The sequence below is a fragment of the Danio aesculapii genome, chromosome 23 (assembly GCF_903798145.1).
Source record: "Danio aesculapii chromosome 23, fDanAes4.1, whole genome shotgun sequence".
Taxonomy (NCBI): Eukaryota; Metazoa; Chordata; class Actinopteri; order Cypriniformes; family Danionidae; genus Danio; species Danio aesculapii.
The window spans coordinates 15,983,792-16,000,867 of NC_079457.1; the positions used below are offsets into that span (position 1 = coordinate 15,983,792).

Consider the following 17,076-nt stretch of genomic DNA (forward strand, 5'->3'; position numbering starts at 1 on the left):
CTTACCAAAAACAAATACAGACTTTTTTTAGATTTAGCTAGCTACACAATTCACACATTACTGTCTGGCTAATTTGTTACTTCATGTTAGTTTTGTAACTATTAAATTGTTTTAAATTCAAAATTGTGACATATACATCAGTGTAAAACCTATAAATGGTGAAAAAACATATTTCTGTAATTGTGTACCCTAGTCTCCATTTTTGCCATGGCCCCTTTTGGTTTTAATAAACTTATCCTTCAGGTTTTTCCAAACTTTTTAACAAAAACTTTCCTCCTTTCTCTCAGCTGTTGCAATTTCTAGCCAAGAATTATTGATCATCTTATCTCTATGATCACGGATCATCAAGATATCTGTACAGTCGTTCTGTTTCAGACAAAATCTCTTCAAAGTGTTTAATATTCAACTCAGATCAAATGTGGTGCAGCGCGAACTGTTAGCTTGAGTTTAAAAAAAATCATGTGCTCCACCCTCCGAAATCATGTCACGCGCACCCAAAGCGAACCTCCACAAACACAGCGATGACATCACATTCGCCGCATGCACTCAAGCGAACTAGCGGACACGTCGAGTATAAACCAGGCTTCATACTTCAGCCTCCACATCAAAGTTCCTGAAAGCAAAGAAGGTCAAGGTGCTGCAGGATTGGCCAGTCCTGTCACCAGTTATGAACATTAAGGAGCATGTCTGGGGTAAGATTATGGAGGAGGCATTGAAGATGAATTCAAAGAATCTTGATGAACTCTGGGAGTCCTGCAAGAATGCTTTCTATGTCATTCCAGATGACTTTATTAATGAGTAATTAGAGTCATTGCTGAGATGTATGGATTCAGTCGTCCAAGCTCATGAGAGTCACACACAATATTAACTCTTTTTCCACTTCACTATGACTTTATATTCTATACTGCACATTATTTCTGTTAAGTGACAAGACTTTTGGCTCAGCAATGTCAGACCTTACTGTCCTAATTTAATTGTTAAAAATCAAGGCATGATCATATTTTATTTTGGTAAAATAAGCGTGAACTAAAGGCCTTTGCCTTTCATATAAGCCACTTCTGATACCAAATGATCAACTAGAAGTTAAGTTATTATTTGTTGTTCCTAAAACTTGGATAGACGACAAGACTTTTGTCAGGTAGTGTATATATACTTCTATACAATCAAGAGTGCTGTATTACTATGTACTGCCGATATTGATTTTACTATATAATAAATATATAATGAATAAATAATCAAAAAACATTGAGAGTGTTCCCGTACATGACAACTATTTATGACAGAATATTTGTTTTTGGGGTCAACTGTACTGTGCCGGGAAGTGAATAATTATTAAAGTTTTCATCATGAGGCTACAGAGTAAAAGAACATGAATCATTAGCTCACAGAAACACGATGATGCAGTGTTACATTTTGCACATTTAGTTTATCAAGTACATAATCAGTCCTCTGACACAATCATTCTCTACTTTCTCAAGATGACCCAGAAAGACGGCCAGCACCTGTGGAGGATGAAGCATTTCAACAAGCCCGTGTACTGCAACGTCTGTCAGAATATGCTGCTCGGGCTGCGCAAACAGGGTCTCTGCTGCACCTGTGAGTGGAATTCTGGGTAATTCACAGCAAAGGTTAACAGATTGTTTGGCCAAATGTAATTTCTGCAATCTGTCAATTAAAAAAAGTTCATTTTAGTGATTAAAACGCAAAACTTTTCAAGAGATCCATCTAGTTTATACACCACCTTTGTCAGTCTATTTTGTGAACTTCTGCTCATTTTGGTATCATAACTGTTTGCTATCATACGCAGGCTGCAGATACACAGTCCATGGGCGATGTGCCAATAAAAACCCAGCTCCATGCACCCGCACATATGTGATGTCAAAGAAAGAGACGGGGGTAAGCACCTCATTTCACATAAAATCTTAAATTACATTTTAAAAGCAGTACTATAAAAATAAAAAGTCAAATAAAACACAAACTCCATGCTAACTGTATGTCACGTGTTATTTATAACTTTGCATGTAATGTAAATATCTTTATATGAGTAAAACGAACAATTATGGAATCAGAATAAAAAAGGAAATCAAATAAATGAAAATTACACATATAAATATTGCAAAATCTAACTACATGTGCAGTGCTCAGCATATATAAGTACACCCCTCACAAATCTATATTTTAAATTTACATTAGACTAAACATCACTTGGGAAATATTTTAACATATATATTTATAATTTATAACATATTACCAAAATCTTTGGCCAACCTTTAGTATAAAGAAAAACTGAACAACACTATGCTAGCCTGCAAAAACTCCATGACTGTACAAAAGCTTAATACGAACATCATCTTGACTAGTTAGTTTAGAAAATCTGCTTAAAATGAGCTAGATTGTAAAAATAAATATATATAGTTGAAGTCAGAATTATTCGCCCCCTTTGAATTTTTTTTTCTTTTTTAAATATATCCCAAATTATGTTTAATAGAGCAAGGACATTTTCACAGTATTTCCTATAATCATTTTTCTTCTGGAGAAGTCTTATTTGTTTTATTTCGGCTAAAATGAAAGCAGTTTTTAATTTTTTTAAAAAACATTTTAAGAAAAAAAAATATTAGCCCCTTTAAGCAATTTTTTTTCTCGACTGTCTACAGAACAAACCATCGTTACACCATAACTTGCCTAATTAGGAAGCTATACAATATTATATTTGAGAATTTGCATTAGATTAGTCAGTACTAACAAAATAACTTACGATAATGGTCTAAAAACTTGTACAGCCAAATTTATTACATAGAAAAATATTAAATACAAATTTAAAAAAGGAAAAAATCAAGAGAAGCAAAAAGATTGAAAAATGTAGTTGAAATTTTGTAGTTTGTAATTTTTTGTTTAATGTTATGCTTGAATTTAGCTGTATTATCTTTCAATTTCTAAATATGTATGGTGACTAAAATATTGTTTTAATAAAAATATCTGTTTAATAAATCTGTTTTGCACCAAAATACATTGCTATATTCACTGAGAAATGGATAGAAATATTCATTATCCATCAAAATGGGGTGTGCTCAATTATGCTGAGCGCTACAAAAATGTGCAAAAATCTTTATTTTATTGTTAGACCATGAACATTGTCGCAGGTTTTCGCAGGTCTTCTGTTGTATATCTTATTATTTAAGCTTTCATTTTTGGGACTGCCATCAAATGGACACTGGAAATGTAAACAGCATATGCGCATCTCATTTGTTTTTGCAAACAGATCGCGGTCCATGACTGGGTGAGTGGAAACTGTGATTCTGGGAAGTGTGACGGGTGTCAGAAGAAGATCAAGAGTTTGCACGGTCTTACCGGGAAGCGCTGTGTGTGGTGTCACACCATGGTGAGATTGGGACTACTGCGCAGTCTACACTTACTGAAAACCGTTATAAAATAACAGATTAAAGTGTACTCAGCAACAGTTGGTTAAAAAGGAAATGAGCTTTTAAATCAATTTTGATAAAATATCACTCTCAATATCAAATGTAATCAAACCTTTTTTTAATCTTTATACTGGTTCCTGTTTTTCTAATAACTTGATTTTTTACTCTGATATTTTAGAGACATGATGCATGTGCAACCCAGGAGCCATTTACATGTGATTGTGGCCCTTTCAAGGTTCATATCTTACCACCTTGGGCCATTTATCCTGTTATCAAGGTAATGGAAACAACTCTCTAAACTCTCTGTACTGTTATAAAGAAAACTATTATAAAGAAACTATAATATTGATAATTTAAATATATATATATATATATATATATATATATATATATATATATATATAATATATATATATATATATATATCTTTTTTTTTTTTTTTATTAATTTATTAATTTTTTTTTTTATTTTACATTTTAAAATGTTTTTAAAACATTTTCAAACCCTTTTCAAAAGACAAATATAATAGTAAATACTGTGGCAAATGCCCTTTTTCTGTTAAACATTAATTAGGAATGATTTTAACATATATATTTATAATTTATAACATGTTACCAAAATCTTTGGCCAACCTTTAGTATAAAGAAAAACTGAACAACACTATGCTAGCCTGCGAAAACTCCATGACTGTACAAAAGCTTAATACAAACATCATCTTGACTAGTTAGTTTAGAAAATCTGCTTAAAATGAGCTAGATTGTAAAAAAAAAAAAAAAATAATAATAATATATATATACATATATATATAGTTGAAGTCAGAATTATTAGCCCCCCTCTGAAATTTACACAATAACTTGCCTAATTACCCTAACCTGCCTAGTTAACCTAATTAACCTAGTTAAACCTTTAAATGACACTTTAAGCTGTATAGAAGTGTCTTAAAAAATATCTAGTCAAATATTATTTACTGTCATCATGGCAAAGATAAAGTAAATCAGTTATTAGAAATGAGTTATTAAAACTATTATGTTTAGAAATGTGTTAAAAAATCTTCTCTCCGTTAAACAGAAATTGGGGAAAAAAATAAACAGGGGGGGCTTATACTTCAGGAGGGCTAATAATCCTTTATTGTAACTCTTGGTCTGTGTTTCCTCATCTAGGAAAGGCCGAACTGCATAAAGAACGGCGGCTCATTTCCAGATGATGACAGTGAGCTAAACACCACACCTGATGGGCAGGTGCTGCGGGTAAGACTCTGATATATCTCTACTCCTGCATCCACAGACTGAATGATGAGAGTGAAACTAAAGCACAGTCTTCTCTTCTCCAAACAGATCAGCCCCATTCCAGACACTCGTCCTCTTTTGGTGTTTGTCAATCCTAAAAGTGGAGGTAAACAGGGAGAAAGGTGAGAACACTGCCATCCACCCAACTAATACATTATCATTGTCACAAGTACAACAATATTTAAAAAATCATCTTGACCATAAAAAATTGTGCTAAAATTACTAAAATAAATTTTAAAGAATATATATATTTTTAATATATAATTTTAATATATATATATAATTTATTTTATATGTATATTTGACATAATATGTTCGTACATGCGCTTAAAACACACATGCATAAGAACCACATAACTACTAAACTACATAAGTAAACTAAACTACTGTCAGTTTTTACTCACTAAAAATGTGTTTTTATAGGGTCCTTCGGAAATTTCAATACTTATTGAATCCTCGGCAGGTTTATAACCTTTCCAATGGTGGACCAGGACCAGGGTAAGGATTTTTACTACAGTTCCAGCATATACAAAATGATTAGCCTTCCTGTGATATTTATTTTTATGTAATTTTATTTTTTCAAGTGCAAGATGTTTGGGTGGTCCACAGTGTATTTTTAAGGCTTGGTTGTGTTTGTAAGATGCAAAGCAATGTGTCCTCATGCTTCATTTGTAGAAAATCACATAACTTTTTCATATGTCTTACTTTGATTATATTCAGCTATTCTGCCAACATGTAACCGACTGTCATATTTCCTAGCTCCTCTGAAAGGCCTGCCCTCAAGAGGCTCTGATTGGTCAGCTAACGTAATGTGCTGTGATTCGTGGATTGGCTCCACGTCACCACGTCCCTACAAGCACAAGCTTGTGCGCTGTGTAAACAGTCCAGTCAGAGCAGCTGTTAGCAGAGTTAGCTGCCTGAATCAGACAGAAAAATGAAGAGCACACAGCTAAACCTCATGCCTGCTCTCTAAAATAAAATCTGACAAGTGTCTTTCACATATATTCAGAATAAGCATGTGTAAGTAATATGAAACTATATTATCTTTTGCGAGGTCGTTATTTGAGATGTAGAACGCACGGAAAGCGGACGCATAGAGGGAGACTGAATGCGCTGCTGAAGATTGTGGATGTATACATCGGTTTAACTAATAAAAATGAATTTGTAGCTAAATTGTTAGCGGTGCCAAACAGCATTTCCTGATGTTTTTTTTCCTTGTTTACATCCTCGCTACAACATACCATTAACGCTAGAAACTGTGCATGTAATTAATTAAATTTTCACAAATAAAAACACTTGCAGGCTATGGCTCACAATCCACAGCTTCGTCGATTGGAGGAGGTTTAACCGAATCCAGCACTGAACTAGGAGAGATTCTGAAAGTTCTCCTTTGCAAAATGCTAGTTATATATATTTTTTTAATTCTCTGGAACATAATTAAAATTGAACTGTAAGCATTAAAATTAAACTGTAACTGTGTCGTGTCCTTTGGAAGCCCAAATACAGAAACAGAAGAAGCTCTGTGGAAATAGCAGCGTTTAGACGGCATTTTTGCTTTCTCTCCCATAACATTACAGCACCTCTGGCCACGCCTTTTCGCTGAGCAGGGTGTGTGCGCGTGGTGAATGCACGTAACCGGAAGCCCCTGTGATCTCACTTGCCCGGATGTATTATTTTGTAGTCCCCAAACTTCGTTAGCTGTAGGCTTTGCTAAGCTAACTTTGTAAAAGCCATATCTCCCTTTGCATTGAACTTTGAGCATATTACATTCAGAGATGTTGTTTATGTTCACACAGCTACATTACACATCAACTAAAGTTTCAAATATGATATCGTAGTGGACCACCCCTTTAACACAGCAAATAATGTTTTGTTTTTTATTTTCCTTCTTTTAAAAGAAGTCTTTTAGTTTGACTGGAATAAAAGCAGTTTTTAATTTTTTTTAATAGTATTTTTTCAGTTTGCTTCAGAACAAAGCAATGTTGTCCAACAGCTTTCCTAATCAACCTAACTTGCCTAGTTAAACTAATTGATCTAGTTAAGCTTTCAAATTGCATTTCTTTTAAAACATCTATAACAATATTATGTCCTGTCATCATGGCGAAGATAAAAGAAATTAGTTATCAGAAATAAGTTATTAGTAGGCCCACATGGAATCTGTGTGCACAGAAATTCACAGATTTTTAGCCCATCAGTTTGTCTATTTGCTTGTGTAAATGTGTGTAAATTTATATTTATTCAGTTTTAAAATGACTTTTAGTAGTATTATTGACAAACATGTAAATGTTCATATGATTTATTTACAAAACAGTTTGTAAAGTAATATTTTTTGTGTTTTATTAGACATATTATATAAGAAACTTGCTTTGTTCACAAGTTAAGTAGTTCTAATTGGATGTGCACTGTAAACATTAAAGAAAAAATAAAAAGGTATTATTTTTATTTCAAATATTAAGTCTTTAGTTATGATACTCCCAAAATTATTCCACATAAAGCTGCAGATGTTTTACAAAATTCTGCGCAGAAATAGCAAAAAATGTCCGCAGATTCTGCCTGGCCCTAGTTATTAGTCATTAAAATGTTCTCTCCATTGAACATCCCTTCAAAAATATTTGTAAAAATTAATTACAATTGAATAATAATTTAATTAAAAGCTAATAATAGTTTCAACTGTATACGCCTTAATGTTTAAATGATGGAAAATGTGATTTAAGATGTAAAACGTTCTTCAGTTTACTTGCATGAATATTTTGAGTTGAAAACATTGGTCAATGTTTTATGCTACAATGGCTTATCACTATATATATTGACCATTTCAATGTGGTGATGCGATTGCCCCTTGAACGTTTTCTGCTTGTTGTCAAACTATTTTAATAACTGTAACAAGAGGCAATTCAATCATATATCAACGTTAAAACAGCTGTCGTAACGTTATTTATCAATATGGGGACCTTTTAGGATTCTCGGGAGCTATGGAAATGAAAAATGTAAAACAAGAAATGCGTTAGGACTATAGTTATTGCTTACATCCCTCTAAATGGTACATTTACATATACATACATATACAGACATGCATACATGCATACATACATACATACATACATACATGCATACATACATACATACATACATACATACATACATGTTTATAAACAAAATTCAATCCCAAACGAGTGTCAGATAAGCTAAATAAATTGGTGCACCATACATACTCAGATCTAAAATGACCTGAACATGAAAAGTGTATTGTTTTAGTGGATACATTGTTAAAAAAACAGAATTGCAGTAAATCTAAATAAATCCTGTGTATTTTGAGGGTAAAGCATGAAAGTTTCATTCCCTTACTAAACATTATGCAGACAACTTTATGGATATTTATGGATATCAGTGCATTATGAGGGTTAAAAGATGCTTGAAGGTGGTCATAATCGATTTAATACTCTGTTTTCAAACCAGGTTGAGTTTCTTCAGAGACGTGCCAAATTACAGAATATTAGTTTGCGGAGGCGACGGCACAGTTGGCTGGATTCTTGATGCTATAGGTTGGGAACAAACACTCATTCACAGCAAATCCATGTGAACAAGCTTTTCTCTTGATTTCACTTTCAACCAACTGCTCTTTTCAATTCCTCAAAGATAAAGCCAATCTGCCAGTGCGCCCCCCAGTGGCTGTGCTTCCTCTGGGTACAGGAAATGATCTCGCACGCTGTCTTCGATGGGGAGGAGGTAAGGACAAATGCTTCTACCTGTACCTAAAGATTGAACATATATGTGTATGTAGTTAAGGGCTGCACAATATTGGAAATTTTGATTTATATTTAGTTTCACTGTTTTTTAATGGTCCCTTTTGCAGCTTTAGTCGGCTATAGTTACATTTCAACCAATTCTTATTAGACTATTATTGACAAACTGCTTAATATCTACAGACATTGATCCACAGACATTGAACACATTCTCCTGACTTTGCAAGTACTTGTTAATTTACACTAACCCTAACCTTAAATCCAACCTTACAGTCTACTAATACTCTAATAAGAATTAGTTGGCATGTAGTTGCTATTTTACTTATAATACACAAAATGTGTTAAAGTCACCATCAAAATAAAGTCATAACTTATTGGCATATTGCTATTTAAATTCAATTGCACCAGATGATTGTAATGGCTCTATATTAGGAATCTATTCCTCATTTTAGATCAACTGAGATGTTTTTGTAGGGAAGTGCATCTGGATAAAATATAATAAACCATTCATAAGCATTGATAAATACTGTGGAGTTAAGATCCAAATGAAACAAACAGTACTTTATAGTTTTCCCTGGAGTCTAACAGTGTTCAGGTACAGAAATTGTATAATCAAATAAGAAACAACACTGTATAATCTTCATCGTACAAACAAATACACTTATTAATGATAATAATACATTTTATTTAAGAGGAGCTTTTCTCACAGCCACACTACAAAAAAGGTAGTGTAAGACAATAAAAAATATATATTATATTACATTATAAACAACTTGGATCAAGTCAAAACCCTCAGTCGGTAACATATTCATGATAAGAAAGTTTGAAATGGTGAGCTTTTAACAGTTTCTTGAAATTACAGAGGGGAAAATAAGTATTAAACTTGTCACCATTTTTCTCAGAAAACATATTTCTAAAAGTGCTGTAACAACCAGAGAAATCCATCTATGCAAAAAAACAAATCTAACATGTGTACAAATGAAGTTATGCATATTAAAATGAAATGACGCAGGGAAAAAGTATTGAACACATGAAGGAAGGGAAGTGTAGAAAAGCAGTGGAGGCCTAAACAGCAGCTGAACACTTTCAGTAGTTCTTCAGCAGCCCTCTGCCCTTCGTCATTTATAAATTAATATTCGCTGCTTCAGTTCAACATCTACATTAGCAGGATGATGAAGATGAAACCGATCCAAAACACAGCCAAGGAAACTCTCAAATGCTTTCAGAAAAAGAAAATCAAGCTGTAAAATGGCCCATCCAACCACCTGACTTGAATCCATTAGAAAATACAATTTAAAGATCAGATTTGATAGACAAGACCAACAGAACCATCAAGATTTTTACACCTTTTAAAGTCTGTGAAAAAATTGACACTTGAGCAATGCATGTGACTTTATTCTCCAAAAAATAGGCGTCTTTAAGCTTTTTTAACACCAAAAAAGCCTTTTATATAAAGTATTAAATATGTTTCTAATGTCATTTCATTAGTTTGTTTTATTTTTATGTGTGTATTGTTTGGGTTTTTACCAAAATGTGGTTCAATTTCATGTCAACAGCTCCTTTAGAAATATTATTCCCAGGACAACCTGTTCAATACTTATTTTCCCTGCTTTATTTAGTGAGGAAGCACTTTGAACATTCAACAATTAATCTTTGTTAAAGCTAGAAACTTTAATAACTGTGATTTATTGTGTCCAAATACTTTTTAGTCTTAGGCCTTAAAACACATGAAAGTTATACATTTTCACTGTAGTGATTACACTTTGCACTACAGTGCATCCACAAAGCACATTGTGTTCTGAACAGTGACTCTGGTCAATTATGACTTGACATTCCTGTGATGTGATTTTTACGGATGCGCACATTACAATGTCAATGCTGAAATGATATACTGTGCAGCCTTAATGTAGTTTGTATGTAGTATATCTGATGGTTCTGATGTTATAGGTTATGATGGAATGGATCTGGGCCGGATCCTGAAGGACATCGAGGTCAGTGAGGAGGGACCGATGGACCGCTGGAGTATACAGGTGACTCTAGAGGATAGTCAGGAGAGAGGAGACCCTGTGCCCTATGAAATCATCAACAACTATTTCTCCATTGGAGTGGTGAGACTCATAGAGTACTCAAATCTTCATGTTCTGTTTTAATATGATGAGGTATTTATTAAAGCTGTATGTTGGAGTGGGTTTATGATTGCCACTGTATTGAATGTGTCTTGAACAGGATGCCTCCATTGCTCATCGATTCCACACCATGAGGGAGAAACATCCACAAAAGTTTAACAGCAGGTAGGAAATGTTTTAGATCAGTGTTTCTCAACCACGTTCCTGAAGGACCACAAGCTCTGTGCATTTTCTATGTCTCCTCAATCAAACACCTGATTCGAATCATCAGCTTATTAGCAGAGCCTGAAAAACCTGTAATGGGTGTGACAGACAAAGGAGACATCTAAAACATGCAGTGCTGGTGGTCTTCCAGGAACATGGTTGAGAAACACTGTTTTAGATTACAGACAGATTGATCTGCTTATCAATATGTATCGCTTTACATTTTTTTTTTGCTTAAAAACGATTAAAATATTTAATACATTTTATTTCATCAAAGAAATGCAGCCATGTGAGCGGCTTCCTATTCACAAATGCATATATGTCTTTCAGGATGAAGAACAAACTGTGGTATTTTGAATTTGCCACGTCTGAGACGATCTCAGCATCTTGCAAAAAACTCAAAGAGTGTCTCACCATTGAGGTAAGAAAAAAGGATCACGCTTCTATGCGAGTTCAAAGAGGTTATTGATCACCGCAGCCACCTTTAACTCCCTCTTCCCTTGTGCTGAAAGCCCATCAAATAGCATCAACTAAAAAGCAAGAGCGCAGTGAGGGCATTAGAGTGATAACACCTGTTATTATTAACCTGCTTCTGGTATTAGAGCTCAAACCGGGCCCATTTCAATCTATCAGATCGGGGCATTAATTCACAAAATGAAGCAAATGCAGTTCATTACTTAAAAATGGGCGCTTTAATTATCCTGAAATAATTGAAAAGCACAAAAGGACTGACCTCTGCAACTCTCTCTGGCCTAATGCAGTGTTGTGGGACCCAGCTGGATCTGAGTAGTCTTTCACTGGAGGGTATCGCCATCCTCAACATTCCCAGCATGCACGGAGGCTCCAACCTCTGGGGTGAGGCAAAAAAAAGTGACCGAATGGACCAAAAGTTGCCAGAAGTCATAGTAGACCCTGAAATCTTAAAAGTGAGCCCACAAGGTACGTTTCTTTCCATGCGGAGAGAAAGTTTTAATATGAAAGTTATCCAAAAACACTTAACCAACTGTCTCTGAACAGATATGAGTGATAAACGTTTGGAAGTGGTGGGACTGGAAGGAGCCATGGAGATGGGACAGATTTACACCGGCTTAAAGAGCGCAGTCAGACTTGCCAAAACATCTCAGATTACCATCAGGTGAAACAACCGCTTGCAAACAAACGCTGTGAAAATGTCCTGAAATGGGTGAAAATGAGTAAAGACATGCTCGGACATGCTTGTGTGCATTTGCATACCCGTTTGCGTTTTATTCAGAAGGTTAGAATGTTCCGTTTGCATCCCATTAATTCTTTTGTCATTAAAAAAAGGGTGATGGCCTGTTTGTTTTGTAAGAATTCTATGTAATTCAATGTTGATACATTATAACTGTATAAATGTTAAATTGTAAAAAATGTTTATGTATAGGACAAAGAAGCCTTTGCCCATGCAGATTGATGGAGAGCCGTGGATGCAGCCGCCTTGTACTGTAAGCGTTCATCATTTACACAATACTGCATTTTTAAACCATAGGGTGAAGATTTATCTGTTTTTTTGTTCAGATTCATAAATTAAGTTTTGTTTGTTGGCCCTTTCTATAGGTTTGAAATAAGTGATAATAAGCAAATGTATTGTGTGCAATATGAGTATATCATTTATCGTATCATATCATATCATATCATATATCATATCATTCATTTTCTTTTCGGCTTAGTCTCTTTATTAATCCGTGGTCGCTACAGCGGAATCAACCGCCAACTTATCCAGCATATTTTTTACGCAGCGGATGCCCTTCCAGCTGCAACCCCTCTCTGGGAATCATCCATACACACACATTCACAGTCATACACTACGGACAATTTAGCCTACCCAATTCACCTAAAGCGCATGTCTTTGGACAGTGGGTGAAACCGGAGCAACCGGAGGAAACCCACGCGAACGCAGGGAGAACATGCAAACTCCACACAGAAAGGCCAACTCACCCAGCCGAGGCTCGAACCAGCGACCTTCTTGCTGTGAGGCGACAGCACTACCTACTGCGCCACTGCGTCGCCCCATATCATATTATATCATAATATCATATCATATGTCATATCATATTATATCATATGTTATATCATATTATATCATATGTCATATCATATTATATCATATGTCATATCATATTATATTATATCATATGTCATATCATATTATATTATATCATATGTCATATCATATATCATATTATATCATATGTCATATCATATTACATTATATCATATGTCATATCATATTATATTATATCATATGTCATATCATATATCATATTATATCATGTCATATCATATTATATTATATCATATGTCATATCATATTATATTATATCATATGTCATATCATATTATATTATATCATATGTCATATCATATATCATATATCATATTATATCATATGTCATATCATATTATATTATATCATATGTCATATCATATTATATTATATCATATGTCATATCATATATCATATTATATCATATGTCATATCATATTATATTATATCATATGTCATATCATATATCATATTATATCATATGTCATATCATATATCATATATCATATTATATCATATGTCATATTATATCATATGTCATATCATATATCATATCATATATCTTTCATTCTTTCATTTTTTTTCGGCTTATTTATTTCGGCTTTATTTATCAGGTGTCGCCACAGCGGAATGAACCAACAACTTATCCAACATGTTTTACACAGATGCCCTTCCAGCTGCAACCCAGTACTGGGAAACAACCATACACACTCATTCACACATACACTACGGCCAATTTAGTTTACCCAATGCACCTATAGCGCATGTCTTTGGACTATGGGGGAAACCGGAGCACTGGCCCAGCCGGAACTCGAACCAGCGACCTTCTTGCTGTGAGGCGACAGTGCTAACCACTGAGCCACTGTGTCATCATATCATATCATGTCATAGCATATCATATCATATCATATCATATCATATCATATCATATCATATCATATCATATCATATCATATCATATATTACACATGAGCATTGGACAACTTCATATAGTATAATAAATTCATAGTACATTTACATTTATTCCTTATTCTCTCCAGATTTGCATATGACATGGTCAAAAAAACAGCCAAAGACATATTACCTTAAAAAAATATTACTAAATAGATTATTGTTGTTGTTTTTACTAATTTAAAAGTCTTTACATTTTGTTTTATGCTATGGAAAATGTTACATTTATTGTTTTCAAGGGTACATTTTGGAATATAATATACTGTTAGATGCTATATAAATGGTGTGTAAGCATCATACGTGTTGTTTATATATATATTTTTTTTTTTATTTTTTTAAATACAGCTATAGTTATTAGTGTAAACTAAAGGCTTTAGTGAGTGATAAATGTTTGTTCAAATGTAATATTAACTAAAAGTGTGTAGTAACTGATTACATGTAGTGTGGATTATGTAATCAGATTCCAAAAATATAGTTATTAGAGTACATTATAGTTCTTAAAGTACATTGTTTTAAAATGCTAACACTTATATTATATAGTTACACATTCATCAACAAATTATCCATAATTTATTGAGTGCCACTAATTCTTCTTAAGTCCCTTCTTAAAATATTTGTGATCAATACTAAATTTGTAGTATACTTAGCAAGTTAGGGGTGCCAAACCTTTTCTTATAAAGGGTCAAAAACCTAACTTAATATACCAAATACCATATACTAAATATACCAAACTGTATTACATTAAATTTGCCATGGGTCATTTCAAATTTATTTGCATATTATTTAAAAATAACTTGAAAATGTTGCCTTAAAACATTAAACAACGATGCACTAACATTTTTATCATTTTATAATGAATTTATTATAGTAAAAACATAAACAATCCCATTTATAACACAATGGAGTTCAATGCTGAGTCGAGCTGCGTCTGCCTTTGCCTTGATTTGTTCACCAATGTCTTGTGCATCTGTCAAGTGATGTCTGATTCAGTCTGATTCATTTACAACTTTTAAATGAACCGTTTTATTTCAGTTTGCTTTTTTGTAGCTCCTCAATTAAACAAAGAATCAAAAGGTTATATTTTATTTAAAATTGCGTCTCTGTCAAAGGCATTCGCCTTAACCAACTCCCCATCATTTTCCCTCACTTTTCAGATGGGATGGTGGGCCAAATCAAAGGTTACCATTGGCCATCTTTGGGCACCTCTGGTCTAAAGAAACCAACAGTAATCCTAAAGGAGTCTTTAAAGAATACTTTACATAAAATTACTGCTTTAGAAGACTGTTACTATATGAAAAGGCAAGGCAAGGCAAACTTTATTTATAGAAGACCAATTTTACATAACTGTAGTTGATCCAAAGTGCTTTCCAATAAAATAAAGTATTTAATGAATAAAAAAAAAAATAATAATAAATTAAACTTTTATTAAAAATTTAAGAAAAAGAAAAAATATATACAATTGAAGTCCGAATTATTAGCCCCCCCTGACGTATTAGCCCCCCTGTTTATTTTTTTCCCCAATTTCTGTTTAACAGAGAGAAGATTTTTTCAGCACATTTATAAACATAATAGTTTTAATAACTCATTTCTAATAACTGATTTATTTTATCTTTGCCATGATGACAGTAAATAATATTTGACTATATATTTTCAAGACACTTCAATACAGCTTAACATTACATTTAAAGGCTTAATTAGGATAACTAGGCAGGTTAGGGTAAATAGGCAAGTTATAGTATAATGATGGTTTGGTTTGTTGACTATCGAAAAAATATATAGCTTAAAGGGGCTAATAATATTGACCTTAAAATGTTTTTAAAAAATTCTAAACTGCTTTTATTCTAGCCGAAATAAAACAAATAAGACTTTCTCCAGAAGAAAAAATTTTATCAGACATACTGTAAAAATTTCCTTGCTCTATTAAACATCATTTGGGAAATATTTAAAAAAGAAAAAAATAATAATTCTTCACTCAAAGGCTAGGGAGTAAAAATAAGTCTTTAAATTAGATTTAAAAGCATCCAATGACGGAGAAATCCAGATGTTCAGAAGTAGACTGTTCCAGAGCCTTGGGGCCGCAACACAGAAATCTTGATCACCTTTTGATTTGCAACAAGATCGAGTGACAGACTGATCATATTTATACTTGTATGAATACTTCATTTTGTGCGACTGTAATTAAAGTGTCAATTCATCCTCCCAGCACTTATCCTGACAAAAACAGATTTTTAATTTCAATTTAGACCAATTAACTTACTGTGTTGTTTTTTGTATTTATATCTTTCAGATTCACATCACACATAAGAACCAAGCCAGTATGCTGATGGGCCCTCAAGCCAAATCCGGCTTTTTCAAATAGATTCATCTACGCATGAGGATGATCCCGTTTGCTTCAAAACTCTGTGTGCATTAAAAGGACTGAAGGCAATGACAGTTTGTGTACATTTTGCAAAAGAAGATGCTTAATAAGGTTTTAGCTTATACTGAAATCCTTGTGTGTTTTTAGAAGATGATCCTTACATGAGGTACAAACTTTTCACTGATATCCAATATGCTCTCTTTAAAGAAATATAGTGCTCAAACTGTAGGTCATGCATTTTTGCCTGCATTTTTTTTTTTGCTGTGATACACATATCATGTGCACAGGTCATTCCAAATAAATAGCTTGTTTTAAGGTTATGTAGGTGTACATAAAATAAGCTTCAAGTGTACGAATCGAGGTTTGATGCAGTTATTTTGCTGTAAAGTGGATTTCAAAACAAGAAGCAGATCTGTGATAATTCTGCATAAGGCTTTTAGTTTTTTCTTTAGTTTTCAGCCTAAATTTTCTGCTGCTGCTGCCATAAATAATCATGAATGTTAGGATTAATCCACGCTAAACAAAGTGCACGTGTGCTTCTTGCCAGAACAGTGATTAGCTTTAGATAATTAAGCTTAAGGAGGCATCTAATATACTGCCCACTAAAACTTAAACACCTAAAATAGTAGGTGTACAATTTAGACAGTAAATTAAAACAAAATTAGCTCTATTAATAGGTTATTTTTAATGTATAAAGAATGTATTGAGTCAGTTGTGTAAATGTGATTTTTGCAGCATTTCATACATTTACACAGTGATCGTCCTTTAGTCATTCTGTTGTGTAGATGAAATCCTATAGGGTTTAAATTAGATCGCTCATTTATGGCACTCTGGTAGACTTTTGAGTTTATGATGCACCTAAGAATGTAGAGGATCAGTTAATTTTGTGAATTTGTCTGAATAAACATTTCAGTGTTTGATGA

General features: G+C 33.3%; 1 protein-coding gene across 2 annotated transcripts in view; it reads left to right on the plus strand.

The window, feature by feature from the left end:
* Positions 1-17,076, plus strand: part of dgkaa (diacylglycerol kinase, alpha a) — a 61,086-nt gene extending 44,010 nt beyond the window's left edge. For both annotated transcript variants that reach the window (XM_056449030.1, XM_056449031.1), the window contains 16 exons: positions 1,479-1,596; positions 1,808-1,896; positions 3,260-3,379; positions 3,598-3,696; positions 4,580-4,666; positions 4,754-4,827; positions 5,129-5,203; positions 8,162-8,247; positions 8,342-8,431; positions 10,396-10,556; positions 10,675-10,739; positions 11,109-11,199; positions 11,540-11,717; positions 11,796-11,913; positions 12,181-12,241; positions 16,082-17,076. In XM_056449030.1, coding sequence (XP_056305005.1) covers positions 1,479-1,596; positions 1,808-1,896; positions 3,260-3,379; positions 3,598-3,696; positions 4,580-4,666; positions 4,754-4,827; positions 5,129-5,203; positions 8,162-8,247; positions 8,342-8,431; positions 10,396-10,556; positions 10,675-10,739; positions 11,109-11,199; positions 11,540-11,717; positions 11,796-11,913; positions 12,181-12,241; positions 16,082-16,153 — 1,584 coding nt within the window. In that variant the 3' untranslated portion in view covers positions 16,154-17,076. The remainder of the gene's footprint in view (positions 1-1,478; positions 1,597-1,807; positions 1,897-3,259; positions 3,380-3,597; positions 3,697-4,579; positions 4,667-4,753; positions 4,828-5,128; positions 5,204-8,161; positions 8,248-8,341; positions 8,432-10,395; positions 10,557-10,674; positions 10,740-11,108; positions 11,200-11,539; positions 11,718-11,795; positions 11,914-12,180; positions 12,242-16,081) is intronic.